General features: G+C 43.5%; 1 protein-coding gene across 8 annotated transcripts in view; it reads left to right on the forward strand.

The window, feature by feature from the left end:
- Nucleotides 1-5,130: 5,130 nt before the first annotated feature.
- Nucleotides 5,131-19,071, forward strand: part of tle3b (TLE family member 3, transcriptional corepressor b) — a 28,494-nt gene continuing 14,553 nt past the window's right edge. For 3 of the 8 annotated variants that reach the window (XM_085458793.1, XM_085458762.1, XM_085458770.1), the window contains exons 1-7: nucleotides 5,131-5,620; nucleotides 6,143-6,366; nucleotides 6,904-7,004; nucleotides 7,184-7,247; nucleotides 9,060-9,104; nucleotides 15,253-15,315; nucleotides 16,047-16,151. In XM_085458793.1, coding sequence (XP_085314919.1) covers nucleotides 6,343-6,366; nucleotides 6,904-7,004; nucleotides 7,184-7,247; nucleotides 9,060-9,104; nucleotides 15,253-15,315; nucleotides 16,047-16,151 — 402 coding nt within the window. In that variant the 5' untranslated portion in view covers nucleotides 5,131-5,620; nucleotides 6,143-6,342. Of the gene's footprint in view, nucleotides 5,621-6,142; nucleotides 6,367-6,903; nucleotides 7,005-7,183; nucleotides 7,248-9,059; nucleotides 9,105-15,252; nucleotides 15,316-16,046; nucleotides 16,152-18,766; nucleotides 18,806-19,071 lie in introns of all 8 variants that reach the window. The other 5 variants (XM_085458777.1, XM_085458745.1, XM_085458801.1 and 2 more) reach the window with 3 other exon arrangements.

Consider the following 19,071-nt stretch of genomic DNA (forward strand, 5'->3'; position numbering starts at 1 on the left):
CATGCCTGACCAGCAGCTCTGCTTAAATCAACAGTACATGCCCACTTGAGTACAGCTATGATGAATAGGGGATGATGCAGATATGCTAGCAGTTGGTTTTGGACTGTTTAAAATTCTGGCTGTTGCTGCAAAGCTCGTACACTTGGTCCACTCAGTTCCTTCATACTTAGATCAGACCCAGGATCAAACCTGGGAAGCATCTACATTAAATTAAATGTAATTAGCATTCGATTGGACAGTAGTTAATGCTTTTGGGGATTCTGGGTTAAATACCAAAGCATGTTGGAGTACACTGCCCGGTGATTTGGTATGTAAGAGTTACAGGAGAGAAATTAGTTTTGATGTAAAATAATGCACCTGAAACTGCTTCCTGTGTTGGTGTTCATACACCATCTCTTAGGTTCTGTTTGTTGTGGATTTGACTCTTCTTGGGTTTTTTGTTGCTAAATTATCAAATTTTTATAGGTTTTTTATTATTATTTAGACCTACTGTAAAAGCATTATAGTACATAAGACCATGTAGATAAAACGTAATAAAACAGTTTTTCTACAAGGAATGTCTTGAGTAAAACCTGAAACACAGTGAGCCCTTTATCTGATAGCAAAGGCTACACAGAGAAGTAGTTTCTGAACGTGAAACAAACTTACCCAAACTGTCACGCTCCTGTTTTTAATGTAGACTTGATGAAAATGATGATGCGCAAACAGTGCCTTTGGGAGGCAACTTACACATCAATTGGCTGTTCGTATTTCTGAAGTGGATTAGAGTAATACTTATTTTCTTGAGCACTTTACTTAGACTTTTGAGAAAACTGTGCTTTAACATCCTACATAATAACAGTGGGTAATTTAATCAATTTAAGAGTCACAGTAATTTGTATTTTCTTGCAGAGCACGTTAAGATTTACCTTAACAGCCTTACCTATGGGGAGGGGGGCGTAAGTCTCTAATACACCTGGTTGGCTTGTTTCTAGGATGTACTTAGAAACTGCAGTAAGCAGTGCAAATACACACAGAGCCTGTGAGGTGAAGCCACTCGTGCCGGCACGCTTTTAAACTAAATAACAGGGCTTACTCAGAGTTGGAGGCTAAATGAAACCTGAACTTGTGTATCTGCTCTTGTCTGGATGCGTTTGTTCTGAAACATGCAGAATGCACTGGTACAGCCCGCAAGTTTGTGTGATTAAGGTCAAAGGTCAAAAGAGAGGAGAGGCAGAGAGGAAATTGCTCCAGTGGGTTTTTTTCTGTTCTTTTGTAGAAAGATTAGTTGATAATTAGAATTTTTCCATAACTCAATAATGAACTTTTAATGCTTATTATTAAATCATATCCAGCAGATTAAAGATTAGAACCCATCACGTCACTTAAGCTGTTTCAACAAAACTTTAGGAAGCTTTCTTGTGATTATGTGCAGCAGTTTTTAAAATGTAAGACATTGTATGTTTCAGACTTTTGTTTTTCCTCATCAGCCTACACTCAGTACATGATGACCATGCTAAAAACATTTTTTTTTATATGTTTTAATATGAAATATCTCTTTTATGAAGGACACCCCTCACAACTACTTAATTGAAGTACCTTTGTGTGCAGTCTTTTTGTGAATGGCCTTAAAGGTTGGGTACATTTAAGCACAAGCAGGTTGCAGCCATTTCCAGGTCCTTCCAGAAATGATTCTCTGTTGGCTCCAGATGTTGACAGATGAGGTTTCTTGATGTTGTGCTTTGGGTTTTTGTCTTGTTGAAATGTAAACCTTCACCCAAGCCTGAGGTCCTGAGCTTCCTGGAAAAGGTTTTCAGTCAGAATGGATTCATATTTCTCTGGATGCATCTTTCCCTCTGCCCTGATTGGTCCCTTGTTTTAGGGACTGTCGCTGAAAGGCATGATGCACAGTCTGATGCTGCCACCACCATGTTTGACTGTAGGGACGGAGTTAATGAGGCTGGTACTTTTCAGCGCTGCAGAAATGGTTCCCCCATAGGTCTGTGCACTGACACAATGCTTTCTCGCAGGTCTGTGGAGCTTATAGCTTATTTTTTCCCAGCCTTGATATGACCCAATTTCCAAGTGTACAGGTGTCTCAGCTAAACACCTACCTGTAACCGGCTATGCTTTGCATTCTGGGATGTACCACAAATGTGTAGATAAATAAATAGATGATAGCAGGCCGAGCTGAAGATGCTCAGGTTTTGAGTGAGTGATCAGGATGGACAGGAAATGAGTACATCAGAGGGACAGCACAGGTTGAGCAGTTTGGAGAGAAAGTTAGAGAAGCAAGGCTGAGGTGGTTCGGACATGTGCAGAGGGGGAATAAGTGGATATATTGGACAAAGGATCTTGAAGATAGAGGTAACAGGCATGAGGAAAAGAAGCTGAGCACAGAAGAGGTTTGTGGATGTAATGAAGGAAGACATCCAGCGGGGTTGGCATGACAGAAGAGGGTAGGGTGAGATGGAGACAGATGATTCCCTAAAGGGAGCAGCCGACAGAATATCTATTAGTCCAGAACACAGCACCTTCTTCCTGTTTTTACTTTTTGTTACCGAGACACATCCATCCAGTAAGAGGACTGAACGTCCTTATGCGGTTTGTAGTGACGACTTTTGGATCACCTCGAGGTCACTTAGAGCGTTCTCTGTGCAAAAAGAAACCAAACCAACAGGAAAAAGCTACAAGTTTACAAGCTCGTCGGCTAATTCAGACCAGAGTAGCTAGAAAATTGATGACCCTCGGATAGCTGTGGACTCGGGTGAATTTTTGGAGGCAGCCTTAAGGACCACTGACAGAAACAGGATGCATGACAGCTCAATTCAGAATTTTTTTTATTTTTTTATTTTCTTTACACATTTGATTGATATTCTGTATTTGTGTGGTTGTCAAATTCTATGGAACATAACAAAATAAAAGGGCCTGAAAACTTGCAAGGAAATTGGCACAATTATTAAATCAGATTGGAAAACATGACAGAAATGGTTTTTTCCAAGAGTGACTTTTTCTTTCTTTTTAAATAGAATAATGGGAGGCCGTTGGTATTACCTGTTAATGGGTTACGAGTCAAAGTGTCTGTCAGAAACACAAAGCCAGACAGCGGTTGTTCCTGGCTGAGAACTAACAGTTCCCTCAGGAAGCTCAGATTTGGAGAAGTGCAAAGAGTTTGCATGTAGTTTAAGTGCGTTCCCACTCAGAGTGCCATGATTACAGCGAGGACTACAGATAATTCATCATTAGGAGAAGTTCTGTGCAGGGGGGAAAAAAAGGGCCTTCTTTAAAGTCTGCCAGTGTGTTGCTCACTGACATGCCCTCAGTGCATGAGTTATTATCCCAACTGATGTCACCACATCTGCAGGAGGGATACATTTGTTGCTTAGCAACAGCTAAAGCTCTCAGCATGCTAGCTGCAGTTCAAATTTGATATACTTCTTGACTTTTGGCACTTAGTTATGCTACAAATAACATAGAGTATTTCTCACTATGGTCACCGCAAAGTATTATTCTGAAACAGTTCACATTTCCCCCCCTTTCTCATTTGTTGTCACAGCAGTTTCCTCTTAAATTTGCTCTCGACATGTGGTTAAGTGTCATACATGCTATCACCATTATTAATGCTAGGATGCATTAATTTAAAGTGTAATATATAGCCTACATATACGTACACACACACACACACACACACACACACACACACACACACACATACATACATACATACATATACATACATATATATATATATGACTACTAAATCTAGGTGAAATGAAACAGTGGGGAAGACATTTCACAGCATGCTAATATATCAGTCAAAGCATAAATGTCATGTGGGTCAGGTAAAGCCAGGCCACAAGCAAAAAGAAAAATCTGGTCCCTAAATTTAAACATGCAGGGGCTAAATGGACACCCAGGTAAACAAATGAATCTAGTTTTAGAAGAAAATGAGAGCAGAAGCAGATGAGTGAGAGAATCCAGTGTTTGAGCGAGGTAAAAGCTTTGTTTTGCAGCAAATGTTTTCATGGAGGGGTTGAAGAGGAGAGGGAGGGGGGGAATCAAACTGATATTTAGCCCCTACTGGCTTTTTTTTCTCCTGCTTTTGTTTTATGCAGGGCTCTTTTTACCACATGGTAGTGACAGATTGTTTGAGCTGAAAGGAAAAGCCATTCGAAGCTAATTAAGCAGCCATTCCAGGCACTGTTCGCAGGCAGGAGGGAGAGTAGCACAGGCATTTGTCAGCGCCGTACCCAACGTGGGTTTAATTGACAACTAGGACTCCTGACTGACAGCTTTTCCAGCCCCTAGCCAATGGTGAGCCGCGCAGGAAGACAGCTGCGAGATCATTGGATGAAAGGCGGTGAAGTGGGGGGAGAGGGGGTGGAGGGAAAGAGGGAACCCACGTGGGGCAGGGCATAGTGAGAAACACGTGATAGGCTGAGGCGCAGACGTGTTGTAGCCTACCTAGTGCTGCTGATAGGAAAGCTTGTAGATGCTTGAGGTCTCGTTAGAAATAGGTCGATCAATTCAAGTCACTCAAAGGACACTCTGCTGTAGATGAAGGGGTATTCACATCTGCGCACTTCGAGTCTTGAATGAAATTCTATGAGCGCGTATTATTCTTGGCACAGAAATAGGACGTATTTCTTTTTCTTGGCATCTCTAGCTCTCTTTTTCAACCGAGAGCGCAGTGAAATAGTCAAGCTTCAAACTATAACCTTCTTTTTCAGGGTCACGCCAGCTTCAGTTATAATTGCTCATATAGTGAGCAGATTTTGAAGGCGAAAAGCTTTTATTAAAATGATCCCTTCTATTTTCGGGGTGGGTTATTTTCTCTATTTGAGAACGAGACTTGTTTTAAATTGTACAGCTCGTTGGTACATACCGTGTAGTATTGTGAAACACTCGGGCACCCGCTGCAGTGCACGGCCATATAAATTATTACCTTTGTTTTGAACAAGTTGTTGAACGCACCGAATGTCACTTCAAATCCAAAATGGCGAACATGCGAGGTCACATATCGTGGCCCAATCAGGACGCGACAGTGCTGTGTACCCCACGTGGGACTGACGCGCTGTGATTGGTCTTCGGCGCTAAACTCCTCCGGAGAACCCAATTGGTTAGCGCGAGGCCCCTCTCTCGGCAGTCGGGTCCTCGTGTCAGTGCACAGTCTGTGTGTGGTACAGCGCGCGGCAGAGGAACTGGGTACCCAACTGCAGGCTGGCGGTGCGTTTCACAACGGCCGACATTTTAAACAAGAAAAAAAAAAAGAACCGCTTGAGTCGCAAAATAATAATCCCTGGACTTACTGGAAGAGTTTCGAGCTGCTACTGGATCTAACAGAGGCTTTCTTTGAAGTTGTCTGCGGTCAAAAACTCGTCCCAGTCGAGGGGTTTCCAGCGTCCGAGCGGACTGAGCGGCGCTCTCAGTCTCGGGAATCACCGGGGCTTTTAAAGGACTCTCAAGGGGGCAAAGAAGAGCAAAGAAGTGTATGAAAAACAGAAACGACGACGGACAATTGTCTGCGGTGAACGTTACAGATTACCGGATATTAAGCTTCGTGTGGATAATATTTTTTTCATATACATTATTCTTACCTGTGCAGAGGAGAGGAGGAGGAGAGGAATCAGTCGAGACAAAGGTAAAAAAAAAGAAAAGAAAAAAAGAGGGGGGTTACATGAAGAGAGCCGCTAACAAGACGGGTGGTAGTAGTGGTGGCGGTGGCTTTATGGCAGCCGACTTTGAAAGCAGCAGCTCCTTGTTTTCTGATCTTCCAGGACCACCAAAAACAACAGTTGCGTGTTTTCTTTACCCTCTAGTGGAAGACGACTCGTTAGATTTACGAGGAAAAAGCCAAAAAAAAAGCGCATCGTGTCGTTGCGGGTGTGATCAAAAGTCTAAACTTTGGGATTTATTTGATCCGTGGCATCAAACGCATTTTGCTGCCACTCTTGGTTTTCTTTTTCCCTTTCTTTTCTTTTGCAAATCTAGACGAGATTTATGTTTTGTGGTACACACGTTCAGAGAATTAGTGGGCAAAAAAAAAAAGAAAACTACTTTATTCTGCATTTTGCACAAGGTGTATCGGAGAGTTCATAAAGCTCTACGTTCGTGTTGCTTTGAGGCGCTGTGAACGTGATCCAGCTGTTTTCTGTTTGTTTAGGTACAAAAGAAAGGAGCTGATCCATCCGCTGGGCTGGCTCTGAGTGTGCGCCTCGCAGCCGAGAACGAGGCTTTGTCCGCCGCCATCCTGCGCATATCGGGGAGGGGGTGGCGGGGATTTACCGCACCTTCACTGGGATTACGGAAAGAAAGCACGAGAAAAACAACACACAGACTCCCGTGTGGAAAAAAAGACTAGACATGTATCCACAAGGCCGGCATCCGGTAAGTCCCCCGTCTTTAGTCGCTGCTTGTAAATTGATGCAGAAGCGCTGCCCTTCAAAATGGCCTAATTAGCTCGTCAGAGTGAAGCTGCTGATCCACACCTTACTATTTATGGTCTGCATCAGTGCTGCTGAGGGCTTCACTGTGGCAAGGAGAGGCACGGAGAGGTGGTGTTTATTGGAAACAAGATCTGAGATTGTGTTGAACTCGTAAAGTAGATCATCAGTGTTTTTTTTTCTTTTTACGGTCCTGAAAGTTAATTGTGCAGTAAAAAAAACAGCACTGTGTGATTTAGAGACTCTACATGGCAAACGGATAAAGTCACATCTCTGTCACTGCACAAGTTGAGTGAAAGCAGCTCCCTCTGCCAGTCCAAGACTCAAGGGAAATGAGAAGACAAACCGTTAAAAAAGGACTGAGGGGTGTTATCAAAAAAAAAGAATAAAATAAAGGAGAGGAGGAGGTGCCAAGAGAGAGAGCTCAGCTATGTGATGATGTTATTTACACCTGTGGTATCTCCAATCTCACACTTTTCAGGCTCCTCACCAGCCAGGGCAGCCTGGCTTCAAGTTCACAGTAGCAGAGTCCTGCGATAGGATCAAAGATGAATTTCAGTTCCTGCAGGCCCAGTACCACAGGTAATGACTAGACTACTGTAAAAACCAACGGCTTCCTGGAAACATGAAGCAGAAGCCGTTGATGTTTTGTTCCCTTACTGTAACTTTGTGCAATCATAACGTGGCGCACAAAAACCAAACGTTTTGCAGCGGTGTACCGATCCTTTTTACAAACGCAATGCTTTTTCTTCTCCACCCAGCCTTAAAGTAGAATACGACAAACTGGCCAACGAAAAGACGGAGATGCAGCGTCACTACGTCATGGTGAGTACTACAGCTATTAAGCCGAGAACAGGATTTGAATGGCGTTTCCTCCCTTTCGCCTCAGGTGGTGAACAGTCACAGGTGCTGAAAAGAACCTGGTTGTTTTTGTAGAGCCTGTGTTAAGACTGTTGACTCACGTCTGAGTTTTCATGGGATAAGAAGGGAGGGGGTGTGAAACTCTAGCCGAGGTCAAACGTCCAACTATTGATTGTGGGGTGTGACCACCCCCCCTACCCCTCCTCTCAGTGGCTCTGGGGTCCTCTTTATGACCCTCCACCACCCCTCCCTAACACACCCAGCATGGCCCACTGGGGGTTAATGACTGGTCTGCCGTGTGTGTGTGTGTGTGTGTGTGTGTGTGTGTGTGTGTGTGTGTGAGAATCAGACAGCTTCCTGTGTGTGTGAAAGTTTTAAATCTTAACTCTCCCAGAGTGAGCCATGTGGTCACACCCAGAGATTTCTCACATATTGGGAGACTTTGTGTGTTTTTCCTTCCAGCTGCAACGATAATGAACTACTTGTTGGATAATTACTTGTTATTGAAATATCAGTAAAATCTATCTCTCTATTAGTAAAAAAAAAATGGATGGAAAATGGAAAAAACTTACATTTGATAATCAAAGTAAGAAATGGATTTAGGTCTTCTCCTCCCCCCCCCCTGTCTGTAAGGGTTTCACATCGCCAAAAACACCCAGGGGCATTTACTAGATGAGTAGCTTTTAGTCGCAGCTTAAATCACGTTCGAAGTCAGAGAGCAGGAAGTTAAAAATCTGACCCTGTGTACTTGCTGCATGTCATTTTGCTTGCTTTGTGCACTGCATGTGTCAGAGCTTTCACCTTTTAATGGAAACCACACTTGAGAAGTGAGATAATACTTGATGCTTATCAAAGTGCTGCAAAGGGTTAAATGTAAAACAGTTCCAAGAGTGCAGTTAAATCTTATTATAGTCAATTCAGAGCTCTCTGATGATCAAATGGGAGACAAAGAAATCTGTGCCTCTGTAAAGACAAGCCAGCTCAAAGCTTCTTGCTAATACAGGAAAGGCTTCATTGTGTGCATGGCAAGAAAAAAGAGAAAAAAAGAACAATCTTTATCTGACAAGTTGTGTAACTTAGACCTCACACTTGTGTATGTGCGTGCTTATCTTGTTTGTACATGAAAGGAATGACTTTAACCAAACGCAGCAGTACGTTTGTTAAATATTATTTTCCCTGTGAGGAACCAGAAGGTGGTGGGAGTAGCTACAATAAATGGAAGCTGTTTGCTGTGTGTTTGATAAACAAGGCAGACAAACTACTAGGCTTTAGTTTGTATCTGTTGGTGGGCTTGCAAGCTTTTTTGGCAATCAGCAGCAGATAATGTTGTTTTCAATAATAGTATTGGCTTTCTCCTTGCTGTCTGGACGGGGTTTGCGCTCAAAGACGAGGCCGTGCCAAGTAGAAGTAAACAGGCGCTGCAGCCAGGCGAGCGTCTGCCGCGGCTGAAAAATGCACGTTGAGATGTCAGCCTCGTCGGCTAATGTCAGTTCGCCCGCGCTTCAGTTGTTATTCTACATGTGATTGACTTTCTTTTATTCTTGTTTGGGTGCTTGAGGGGACCGATAAGATGTCACACCAGTTAACCACTGTTTGTCTTGTTGCACAAGTTCTCTGTGCGTTCAGAGAAAAGTCTAGAGCAGTTTGGACTGTTTTGCGTTTTGCTCAATTAAGAATGGTGTCATTATGTATAAACATCTGTCTCTAATTAATTCAACATATGAATTCATTTAAGTTTATAATGTCTTTTTCTGCTCTCTCTCTGTTCTTTTACAGTACTATGAGATGTCCTACGGGCTTAACATTGAGATGCACAAACAGGTATGTAGCCATATCAGAGATGCTTTGTGTACAGCCAAAACACCCCCCTCCCCCATCCCTTCCTAGTGATTAAGAATATAAACACATACACATGCATACCTGATCTTAGTTTCTACCCTCATCCCTAAATGCTTCTGGGAGCGTACACATACTGGCTTCCTGTAGTGAAAACGCTGACAGGCTAAACAACACGAAGGGCACGCTGCCTGATGTGGATGGTTTGATAAGATTAAAGTGAAGTATTTGGCGCAAATTCTGAGAAGATGGTGCGTGTGTGCGGTTTGCCTTTCTGAGTGTGTGAGTGAGCACATACGTTGCCTGCTTTATTCTCCAAGCCTCCCAAGTGCCATTTGAGCTAAAAGCTCATTAGTTCAGCTGCCACCCAGTACTGGGCATCATGCTGTATCAAAAATGTCCACAGTTCACTCCATGTCACGTTACCGTTGAGTTAGGTTTAGAAGCGCTGGCCACATTTGTTGGTGTACTTCCAGTTGATCTTTGGTCTGTCATGTCCAGACTGTTTGAAGCAGGTTGGTGGTTTCTTTTTTTTTCTTTTTTTTTTTTTTTTGCTTTTCTGTTTTGTTTTGTGGAAACCGTCCCGATAATGGGATAGTAGTGAAGTAGTCAATAGTGAATTGACTTACTGAACAGTCCTCTAGCAAGAAACAAAAAGTTGAGTAACTCCAGCAGTGCTTTGATGGCCTGTGTGTGTGTGTGGTTTTTTTTTTTTTTTTTTTTTTTTTTTTTTTTTTTTTTTAAATCTATAATACTATAGAGTTGCAAATCTAGAGAATTAACATGAATAATGTTTTCAGTGGGGTTGGGGTGTTTTGGACTGGCTATTGGACACAATTTATTCCCTCAGAATGTTCGTTTGGGCTCTAGGTTTGTTTTTTGTTTTTTTAACATGAATCCAGAGAATAAAAATAGCTGTAAGTTGTGGCTTCTACCTGTAAGATGTCTGTACTTGTTCTGAGAAATCTCACCTGATGAGTTTTGATGCACGCACAGGTTGATCTGGACTGTATGCCAGAGAATTTTTGGAATAGTTGGAGTAAGATATTGTAATCACACACATACTGTAGTCACCAGAGGCCCAAATAAAGAATCAACCCTCTGTAAAAGTCAGATTGCACCTGAAGACAGCACAGCAAAATTGCTCCGTTTAGCTAACGATGTGACCCGAGGCTGTAGTCAGCTGTGTGAAATCACATCAGCATAATGTTTTTATTCTGTTTACTTTAAAAGGAGAAGAACAAAAGATGAACATAATCTCCAGACTGCCCCCTTTTTATCTTCCTGCACTTACATTTCCATTTGCTCTGATTCACACTTGCTTTCTGTTTCCTTCAGTCGCTTTTGCCTCCCTAATTCTCCTTCTCCACCTCCTCTTGGCGCCCTTATGTCTTTTCATTGCGCCCTCCTCCCTTTTCTGCCCCCGCCGCCCCAACGATGTGATGTGAATGATGGTCCTGTGTCATTAGCTGTGTGATATGATGTATGAGAGTGGGAGTCTGTCAGAGGGGGAGAGAGAGAGATGGAGAGGGGTGGGGTGGAGGCTTCATGGCCCTCAGATCCAGAAGGTTAATGGCATCAGTGGGAGGGTAGCCCAGTTGGAACAGCAGCACACTGCGCAATTCATCAAGCGTAGACATTTTCTGTAGGCACGTGGTGTGTGTGTGTCTCTGTGTGTGCATGCGCGCTTACTAGGTGTGTTTACAGTTTATCGTGGAGCTGCCCACCCCCCTTCCTTCACGTTGCTGAGCGTTTCTCTGTAAAGCAACAAGGAGATTGTAGTGATGCAGGGTGGGGGTGGAGCTGGTTGTTGTGGTTAGATGATGGTGGCGGTGGACAAAACAAGTGGGTAAAAAAAGGGGTGTGGTGGTGGGGTAAGGGGTGGAGACAGGAAAGAAGTGAGGGCCTTCAGGGTAAATGGGTTAATCGACTTGTCCTCTCCTCTGCATCTCCTTTGTTTATCAATAAGCCCGGTGGAGACGACTGAGATCTCTGAATAATGCATGCCCCCCCCCCCCCCCCCCCCCCAACACACACACACTCTCTCTCTCTCACACACACACACACACACACACACACACACACACACACACACACACACACACGATCTCCCATCCCTGGTGAACGAGTGTCTGTGGTGACATCAGCGAGTGGTAAACAGATGCCCCTCAGCTGTCCCTGTTATTGGTGCGACCGGAGGGAGGCTGGATTATTGGATGCAGGCAGGCATATTACTTCGCTTGTGCTGAAGATTTATTGCAGTGTGGCAAAGAAATGATAAACTAAGAGCGCGATTGAAAAGAGAGGGGGAATAGGTATAAACACGGGGCGCACATAAATATCTACTCCCCATCCCTTACATGGTAGCACCAGTTGTGTCTTTACACACAAACACTGCAATTCAAGTTCCCGCAGATACAGTTTCCCCTACTGCTGCTGCCGAGCTGAATAGTTGCTATGAAAGGGATCTGTGCGTCTGCCGGGGGGTAATTTGTTTTGACAGTGTCTCTTATGATGGCAAAGAGTGCAGGGTGGAGGTAATCACCCTCGCTTGCTGTCAATAAGTGATTTTAATTAGTGCAGCTCATTAGGCTGCCTCAGCATCGTGCCCTGCTGACTTTGTGGTGGGGGATGCTTTGTGTTTTTTTTTTTTTTTTTGTGTTTTTTTTTTTTTTTTTTTTTCGCTCCCTCTGTTCTCTGTTGTGGTCCCTGTTTATCTCTCGTACGCTTGCCTACATTTTGATTTTTTTTATTCTTTTTTTTTTCTCTCTCTCAAATGTTCTCTCTTTGGCAAAGTGAGTGCCACATGATTAGAAAGCCTGATGAATAAATTCCTCTATTTTTCTACTGTGCTGCTTAACTTAGTTGCACCTTGGGTAGCCATTTTGTGAATTTGCTCCACATATCCATTTCCTCACTTGTTGAATGAATGAGGGAAACAGAGAAAGTGCTTTGTCAAGGAGAGTGAAGTCCGTTTCCTGGAGGAAGAGGGTGAAAGGAGGAGCAGAGGGAGGGAGACGGGAGAGCTTGTGCAAATGAATAATTTATACAGGATTCCTGGAATTGTTTGCCAAGGTGATGATGGCCGATCTTTCTCAAAGCCAAAACAAACTGACTATGAGAACACACACACACTGTGTGTGTGTTTGTGTGTGTCTCAAGGGAGCTTGACGAGGTTACCGGAGGCTGAGAGACCTGCTTTATTTTGATAGCCAGGCTAGAAGGACTGGAAGAACAGTATTACACAATGAGTGTGTGCGCGCTCGCTAAAACCAGCTGATGACAGGCCTGTCATGAATATGTGTGTACATGTAAACTACATAATTCAGAAATAAGAAGCATAAAAAAATGTTGTGTATTTGATGATTTGAGCGTTAACAAAATCAGATGTAATCTGTTGGAAAACAACCTGTTTCCATATGCTCCCCCTGCAGAAAAGTGTGTGTGTGTGTGTGTGTGTGTGTGTGTGTGTGTGTGAGCTCAAAATAGAATGACATGCACATGCAAAATATTCTTCATGCATTTGTAATGAACAAGATACCTCTAAGTGCCTCTTTTTCTCTGCTCTGGCTGAGAAGATAATTCCCAAACAGCCATCTCTGCGCCCCCCACCCCCCACCATCATATGCCACTTGTTTTCCTCACCAATTGAATCCTCGTCAGAGACTCAGCTCTCCACTCGGGGGCTAATGCCTGGAGCGACAAACAGCCAAATGGCTTTCAACGCACCATTGACCGGGGGGGCAGGCAATGGAGAGAGAGAGAGAGAGAGTGAGAGTGAGAGCCTCTCCAAACTCTGGTGCTACTAGACAACCCTGAGTACCTGTAATTGTGGAGCTGCAGTGAAAAGCTTCTGCCGGCTCAAAGGCTTCTGTTTTCAGTGGCTTTAAGTGACAGTAAACTCTTTCCAGTGCCCATCTCTGCCACTAAAAGCACTGTGGAAAATAGTGCCTGCAAAGTAAAGTGGGAGTCGTTACGAGCGCTGCAAGTCATTGGATTTGTTATCAATGTGTGCAGGTTTTTTTTTGTTTTTTTTGTTGTTGTTGTTGTTTTTTTATTTTAACCCTTCAGAATGGCTGGCTGTCAAAAAGACGTGCAGATATGCCATCTGCCTGTTTTGCTCTCCTTAACGCATGAACTCTGTCTGAACAGAGCTGAGTGACTAAATACGACACGGAAGGATGAGATGTAGCTGGCGGCATCAGCGATTCGGTTGAGGGGTTTACAGTCACAGGTTGACATGCGAGCCGTGTTTGCCCTCATGATCTCTTAAATCAACGGTCCTGTGTGACACTGCAATAAATTGGGCCCAGAAAGTACAACAGAAATGGATGCAAAGGAAGTCTGCTCCATTGTTTTATTTCCTGGCTCCAAAGTAATATTTAAAGTCGAGGAGGGGTGGGGTGGGGGGTATTTCAGAGGAAGCCATGGGTTTTGGGAATATTTAAGTAGCTCAGCTCTCAAAGCACCTGGTGCTTCAGCTCATGTTTCAGAATGAATTGTTGAGAGAAATCTGTGTTTTTTAGCACAGTACTAAACAACTCAAAAAAAGCAAAGGTGCACCTGAATTCAGTGAATTTTATTTATTTATTTTTTTGGCTTAAAAGTGGTGGCTCTGAAGTGGTGATTTGCACCGAACAAATGGATGCCTTTCTGCGTGAGGGAGGGTTTGTATGGTGGTTGCTCTAATAGCCGAGTGTATCAGCACAACGCCGTTTCTACAGGCCCCATGTTGCTCCCCTTGCAGCCATTTCCAGAGAAGTGGTGTGATACTGAAACACTCTCACCCTACCCATGTGTCATTGTATCCAGCCTCCGCTAATGATGATGGTTTATGAGTCTCCGAAGAACCCCACCACCATCACCACCCCCATTTCCAGTCTCCCAGTTATCCCTCATTAATTTCCCGTGCTGATCAGATCGACAGGCCAAAAATTCAATTTAATGACCTGCCTCTGTGCTGCGCCTAATATGATTTTACAGGCTGTTCTGGTCAGAGCCCCAGCCCAATTTACATAACGATCAGCCGTGCCAGATAGTGTTGCCCCAGCAACAGAAGAGGGGGGAGATGAGAGGAAGAGGAAGGAGGGAGGGCAGAGAGAGTAGTGGAGATTAGCGTGAAGGGGTGCGAAGAAGCATTTGGAGGAGGAAGGAGGGGAGAAAGCACAGTGCGTCTGAGGTCAGACGGGGGTTGTGAGATAATTCCTGACAGGCCAGCAAAGGTCTCTCTCCTCCTCTTCTCTCCCTCTTTTCTCGTTTCTCCCCCCTCCTCAGAGGCTGTGCAGAAAGCTACTGGCACCTCCTCCCTCCCCCCCTTTCACAGTCAAACAAGGTTAAGGGAGAAAATGAGTGAAGTGCAGCATCGTATAAAACGGCGGGAAGGACCTCTTCAGCCCACACACACCTGCTGGGCCTCCACCCCTAATCTCTCAGAATCAATTAGTTCACCTCCCCCGGTCCAGTCAAACCACATTACCTTAGTGTCACATCAGAGGGTTTCACTTCACCATTCATCACCCCCACACATACCCCACCACTTCTCTTTTATTCTGCTTTCTACTTTTGTGTTCCTCTCCTATGCATCTTCCTCATCTCTTTCTATGGAAAGTGCAGATTCAAAAAAAAAGGAAATGGGCTTGGGCAAAATGTCTAGGGACCTTCAAGTGCGGTAGGCGGGCAGCACAGCATATCCATTTGACCAAATGCAGCACTGTAAAGTGCTCCATGTATGGTGAGCCCTCCAGTATCAGCTTACTCTGCCAGCTAATATTCTGTGGTCGATACCAAAGATGCCTCTGATAGATAGGGCCAGAGTTAACCTGTCTGCTTCAGCACGCCCTACCCCCCTCTGTATGGGCCGTAATTATGAAGTATGGACCTCATTAGGGTTTCTCCAGCCAGATGGTATTAGCATATTTCAGGCCTTAATGAAATAAGGCCTGAGCTTAATGGAGGCAGGAGAAAGGGGGAAGCAAATTTGTTCTAAGGCGGTCCCAGTTTAGTTAAGAAATACATGGTGTGTCCGGATGGACACTGCAACATTTAGTGCTATGTTATTGGCTATTCTGTTGTCTGAGGCATGCAGTATGCTGGAAGGATGTCATTCTAATCATTTCTGTCTCTTCTCCTACAGACTGAGATTGCCAAGCGCCTCAATGCAATTCTGGCTCAGATCATGCCATTCTTGTCACAAGAGGTGAGTGTCAACCCAGCCAGCAGCATTTCAGGGATGAGACTGAGACTCATTTGTTTCACATTCTGCTGTTACTGTAGTTGTGACGATGACTATTGTGCAGATAATCTCTGGGGAACAACAGATGATTCACTGCACATAACAATGAGGAAACCCTTTTTTTTTCCCCCCCTTCTTTTTTTTAAATTGACAGTTTTAGCCCACTAAATAATGTATTTGACTCAAACGTCAAACAACTACTGACCACTTCTAAAAATATCGCCCCTTTTCGAGCTCATCCTGTCAACATTGAGCAAATAGTCAAACATAAACACATAAATCAGTTCTTCTGAAGGAACTGGCTTTCCTGGAAAACTGAGATGAGAATTAATGCGCAAGGAAATGAAATGAAAGCAAACCTTCAAACGCCTCAAGCGGCAAACCTCCAGACAATGGATTTCAGTTTCAGTGTTCCTTTGATTCACTCTGACCTGCATTTCTATAATACATATAACACATATAATACAGAGTATTTTTTTATGTCTTGTTTTACCTAGTAGAAGATTCTCCTATTATGTTGAGTGCTATGTAGTACATTGATGTGTTGTTTTATTGACGATAAGTGCCATTAAATGACTATCGTGCATTATGGAGGCCCCCCCCCCAAGCTTAAGTGTCTACTTGTCTAGATGAACCATCAGGCGGGAACTATTCTTCTCCATCAGTGATCTAATCTTTGTTTATGTGTCCTGCAGCATCAACAGCAGGTGGCTCAGGCTGTTGAACGGGCCAAGCAGGTGACAATGACTGAGCTGAATGCTATCATCGGGGTACGTGGACTTCCCAATCTGCCTCTGACTGTGTGTATATCCCCTCTTCTTCCTTCATTTGACCCGAGACCAGAGGCAAAACTGCATACGTGAAGGAGGACCAGCATTCAGATAGAGATATGTAGATTATTGAAGCGTGCTACATTTTGCTCACGGGTGTATTTGACCTTTCTAAGCTTTGGCCGAAGTGTCGCATGTCAAGAATAACCGGGGAAAAGGGCAATAGATTCACAGGGGAAATGGGGGTGAAAAGGGGATAAAAGTAGCTTAGCATATTAATCTGCAGCAATTTTCTTTCACCCGTCTGTGGCATTTGAGTTTTTAGACTGAATGCAAACTAGTAACATCATGTCCTCTTCACTTGTACAGACTTGCCCTGGTCTCAAGTGGTTTATTATGTTTTTATTTGAGTTGACAATGTTTGCAATGTGCTGTCAGTATGGCGTTTTTTTTTTTTGGCTGTAATTTCTGATTGTTGGTTAACCATGACCCGTCAGCACCCAGGTTGCAGCTCCGCTCTGATTTTCCTCCTCTCAGCCAGAGTCAAAGAACATCTGATATATAGTAACACAGTCCAGACTGGGAGATCAGATCATGGTGTTTCTCAGATTTCACTTTGGCTGCACTTTAATTAGATAAAAGGACCCAGCCAACAGGCTTACCCCTACCTCTGACCCAATAGCTCGAGGAATTAAGAGTGGTCAGGTCAGGACAAGCCATTGTGATTACAACAGAGATTACAGCAGCATGAACTTAGCAGGTACTAAGCATTTGAAAGGTGTAGTGGATAAAAGATTTCGGCAGTTGTGGAAGAATAGGGAGAACAGGAACATCTTTTTTTCCTCCCTACTGTTTACTACATTGTTCCCTGATGGTTGCCACAGCTTCTATAATTAAGTCATGTCATTTAACAAGCTTAATTTAGCTATTTATGTTGTTGCTATGGGTAAAAAGTGCAACAAGTTTGTTTGTTTGTTTGAATTATGATGACAATAAATAAAGTTTTCATTTCAGGCGTTATTTGTTACAATCCAATATTTAATGGAGCAAATGATTGGGACAAGCTGCAACAATGTTTTGCTTTTAATTCTTTAAAAAAGTAAGCAGAACTAAATTGTTTATTTGTAAAGCTGTTAATATGAACAGTAGGCGAATAAATCACATTGGTTAACTTAACAGTTGGAGCTTATTTCTTTAAAAAAATCAAATAAAAATCCCAGATGTTTAAATCTAGCAGACAGTACAGGGAAACTCTTTCCCCAAAAAATCCACTCTGAAATATAGCCTGTGCACTGCCCGGATCTTGCATTTGCTTTTCTTAAAAACATACATGCGTATTTGGTTTTGATAGTCAGGTTACATGGTGATCGGAGGCTGTCGACTGAGCAGCGGATTTTAAAATTCGGTTTAGTTTAATGAGCCAGGAGCCGAGGGTAATTATCCACTATTGGCGCTTCTATGTTTTTTTTCCCAACGAAGTCCTTTCCACAACAGGAGTTGACCCTGCCTTCATTAAAGATAGGCAGGGCTAGCCTGAAACACACACACACACACACACACACAATAATACACTCAGGAAAACAGGCTTAATTATAGGGTTGAAAAGATGGCAGGTGATCAATCTCCATGCCCCCACAGGGTGGGTGAGGCAGTGATGCTCTAGCGTCTCAACATTAGAGCCTCAGAAACACTCGGAGCATCAAACTCAGGGAGTGTTCACCTCAGTTGGATCAGAAAGTGCATTTGAGACATGCATAAGTTAGAGATTTGCCCTGCAGGCACCACCTGCTGTACTGTCAGGTTGTCATGTAAAGACAACCTGACTGTAAAGAATCCATACACACATACTGTATGGAGTACGTAACAGAACCACCCCACCCTCTCTTAATAGCTGTTAGTGACTGAGGCCAAAAACAGTTTTTCTTTCAATGTGGGCCTCACTCATAAAAACAAATCTGTTAGGTAGCATTATGCCGTAGGAAAGCTGATCGGTCAATTTTCTAGCTGGTTTGGTAGTGTAGTTTATTAAAAGTCGTTCCTAAATAAAAGGGCTAAAAATAATTAGATTAGCATAATTTTTACAGCATCATAAGGCTGGTCTCTACTGGTCTCTCCCCTATTTTGCATGAGTTTTTGGCCAGAAGCAGCGTATGATTGAGTCTGATTTGACAAGTGTCAGAGGTGCAGACTCATTTCCATGTTCCTACCCTCATTTCCATGAATTTGACACAGGGCGAGATTGTAGTTGGGATAATGGTTAACAAGTCAGTTACAGCCGGTGTGCTCCTTATCACGTATCATGTAAATGCTAATCCGCAGAACACGACATAAACCTTCACAGCGTCAAGTTTTGCTGTTGTCACTCCAGTAACAGCGATCTCCTCTCCTTTGCATGTTTTATTTGGCTATGCGTATGTCTTTTATTACAGAGTAAGAGTGTCTACATTTACATAGTGTGACTACAGTGTCCAAATTTACACATGCTTTGACTTAACATCTCACAAAAGCCGGTGATGTCTTCATCCGATTTGAATTCATCACTTGGGGCTTTTTGTCGATTTAATGAGGAAAAATAAATGATTGTATTAAAAATAGCCATCAGGTGCAGCCCTACCTCTGAATCTCTGCTCTCTCCTCTGACCCAGCACCTGCACCCGCCTCGTGGCGTCTACCCAGCCTTCACGGTCAGTGTTGAGAGGAGGGTTTTGAATGATTAGCTTGCAATGAAATGTCTGTTTTTTGTGAAGGGGAATGATGCCTTTTGGAGACAAAGGACTGCTTGGGGCGTGTCAGGTTATTTTTGGCCTCTACTCTGCCCGACTCTGGTGTTGTGCATTTGACAGAACGTTATCTCTTTATTCGACGACTAACCTCAGAAATGTTACCCCCGTTCTTCCACTGCTGTATTCTGCTTCAAACATAGGTTGTAATCCAAATCTTAGAGTCTTTG

This window comes from Copadichromis virginalis, linkage group LG1 (genome assembly GCF_057382275.1).
Source record: "Copadichromis virginalis isolate Kocher_CV1m ecotype Utaka linkage group LG1, C_Virginalis_male_GT1.1, whole genome shotgun sequence".
NCBI classification, from domain to species: domain Eukaryota; kingdom Metazoa; phylum Chordata; class Actinopteri; order Cichliformes; family Cichlidae; genus Copadichromis; species Copadichromis virginalis.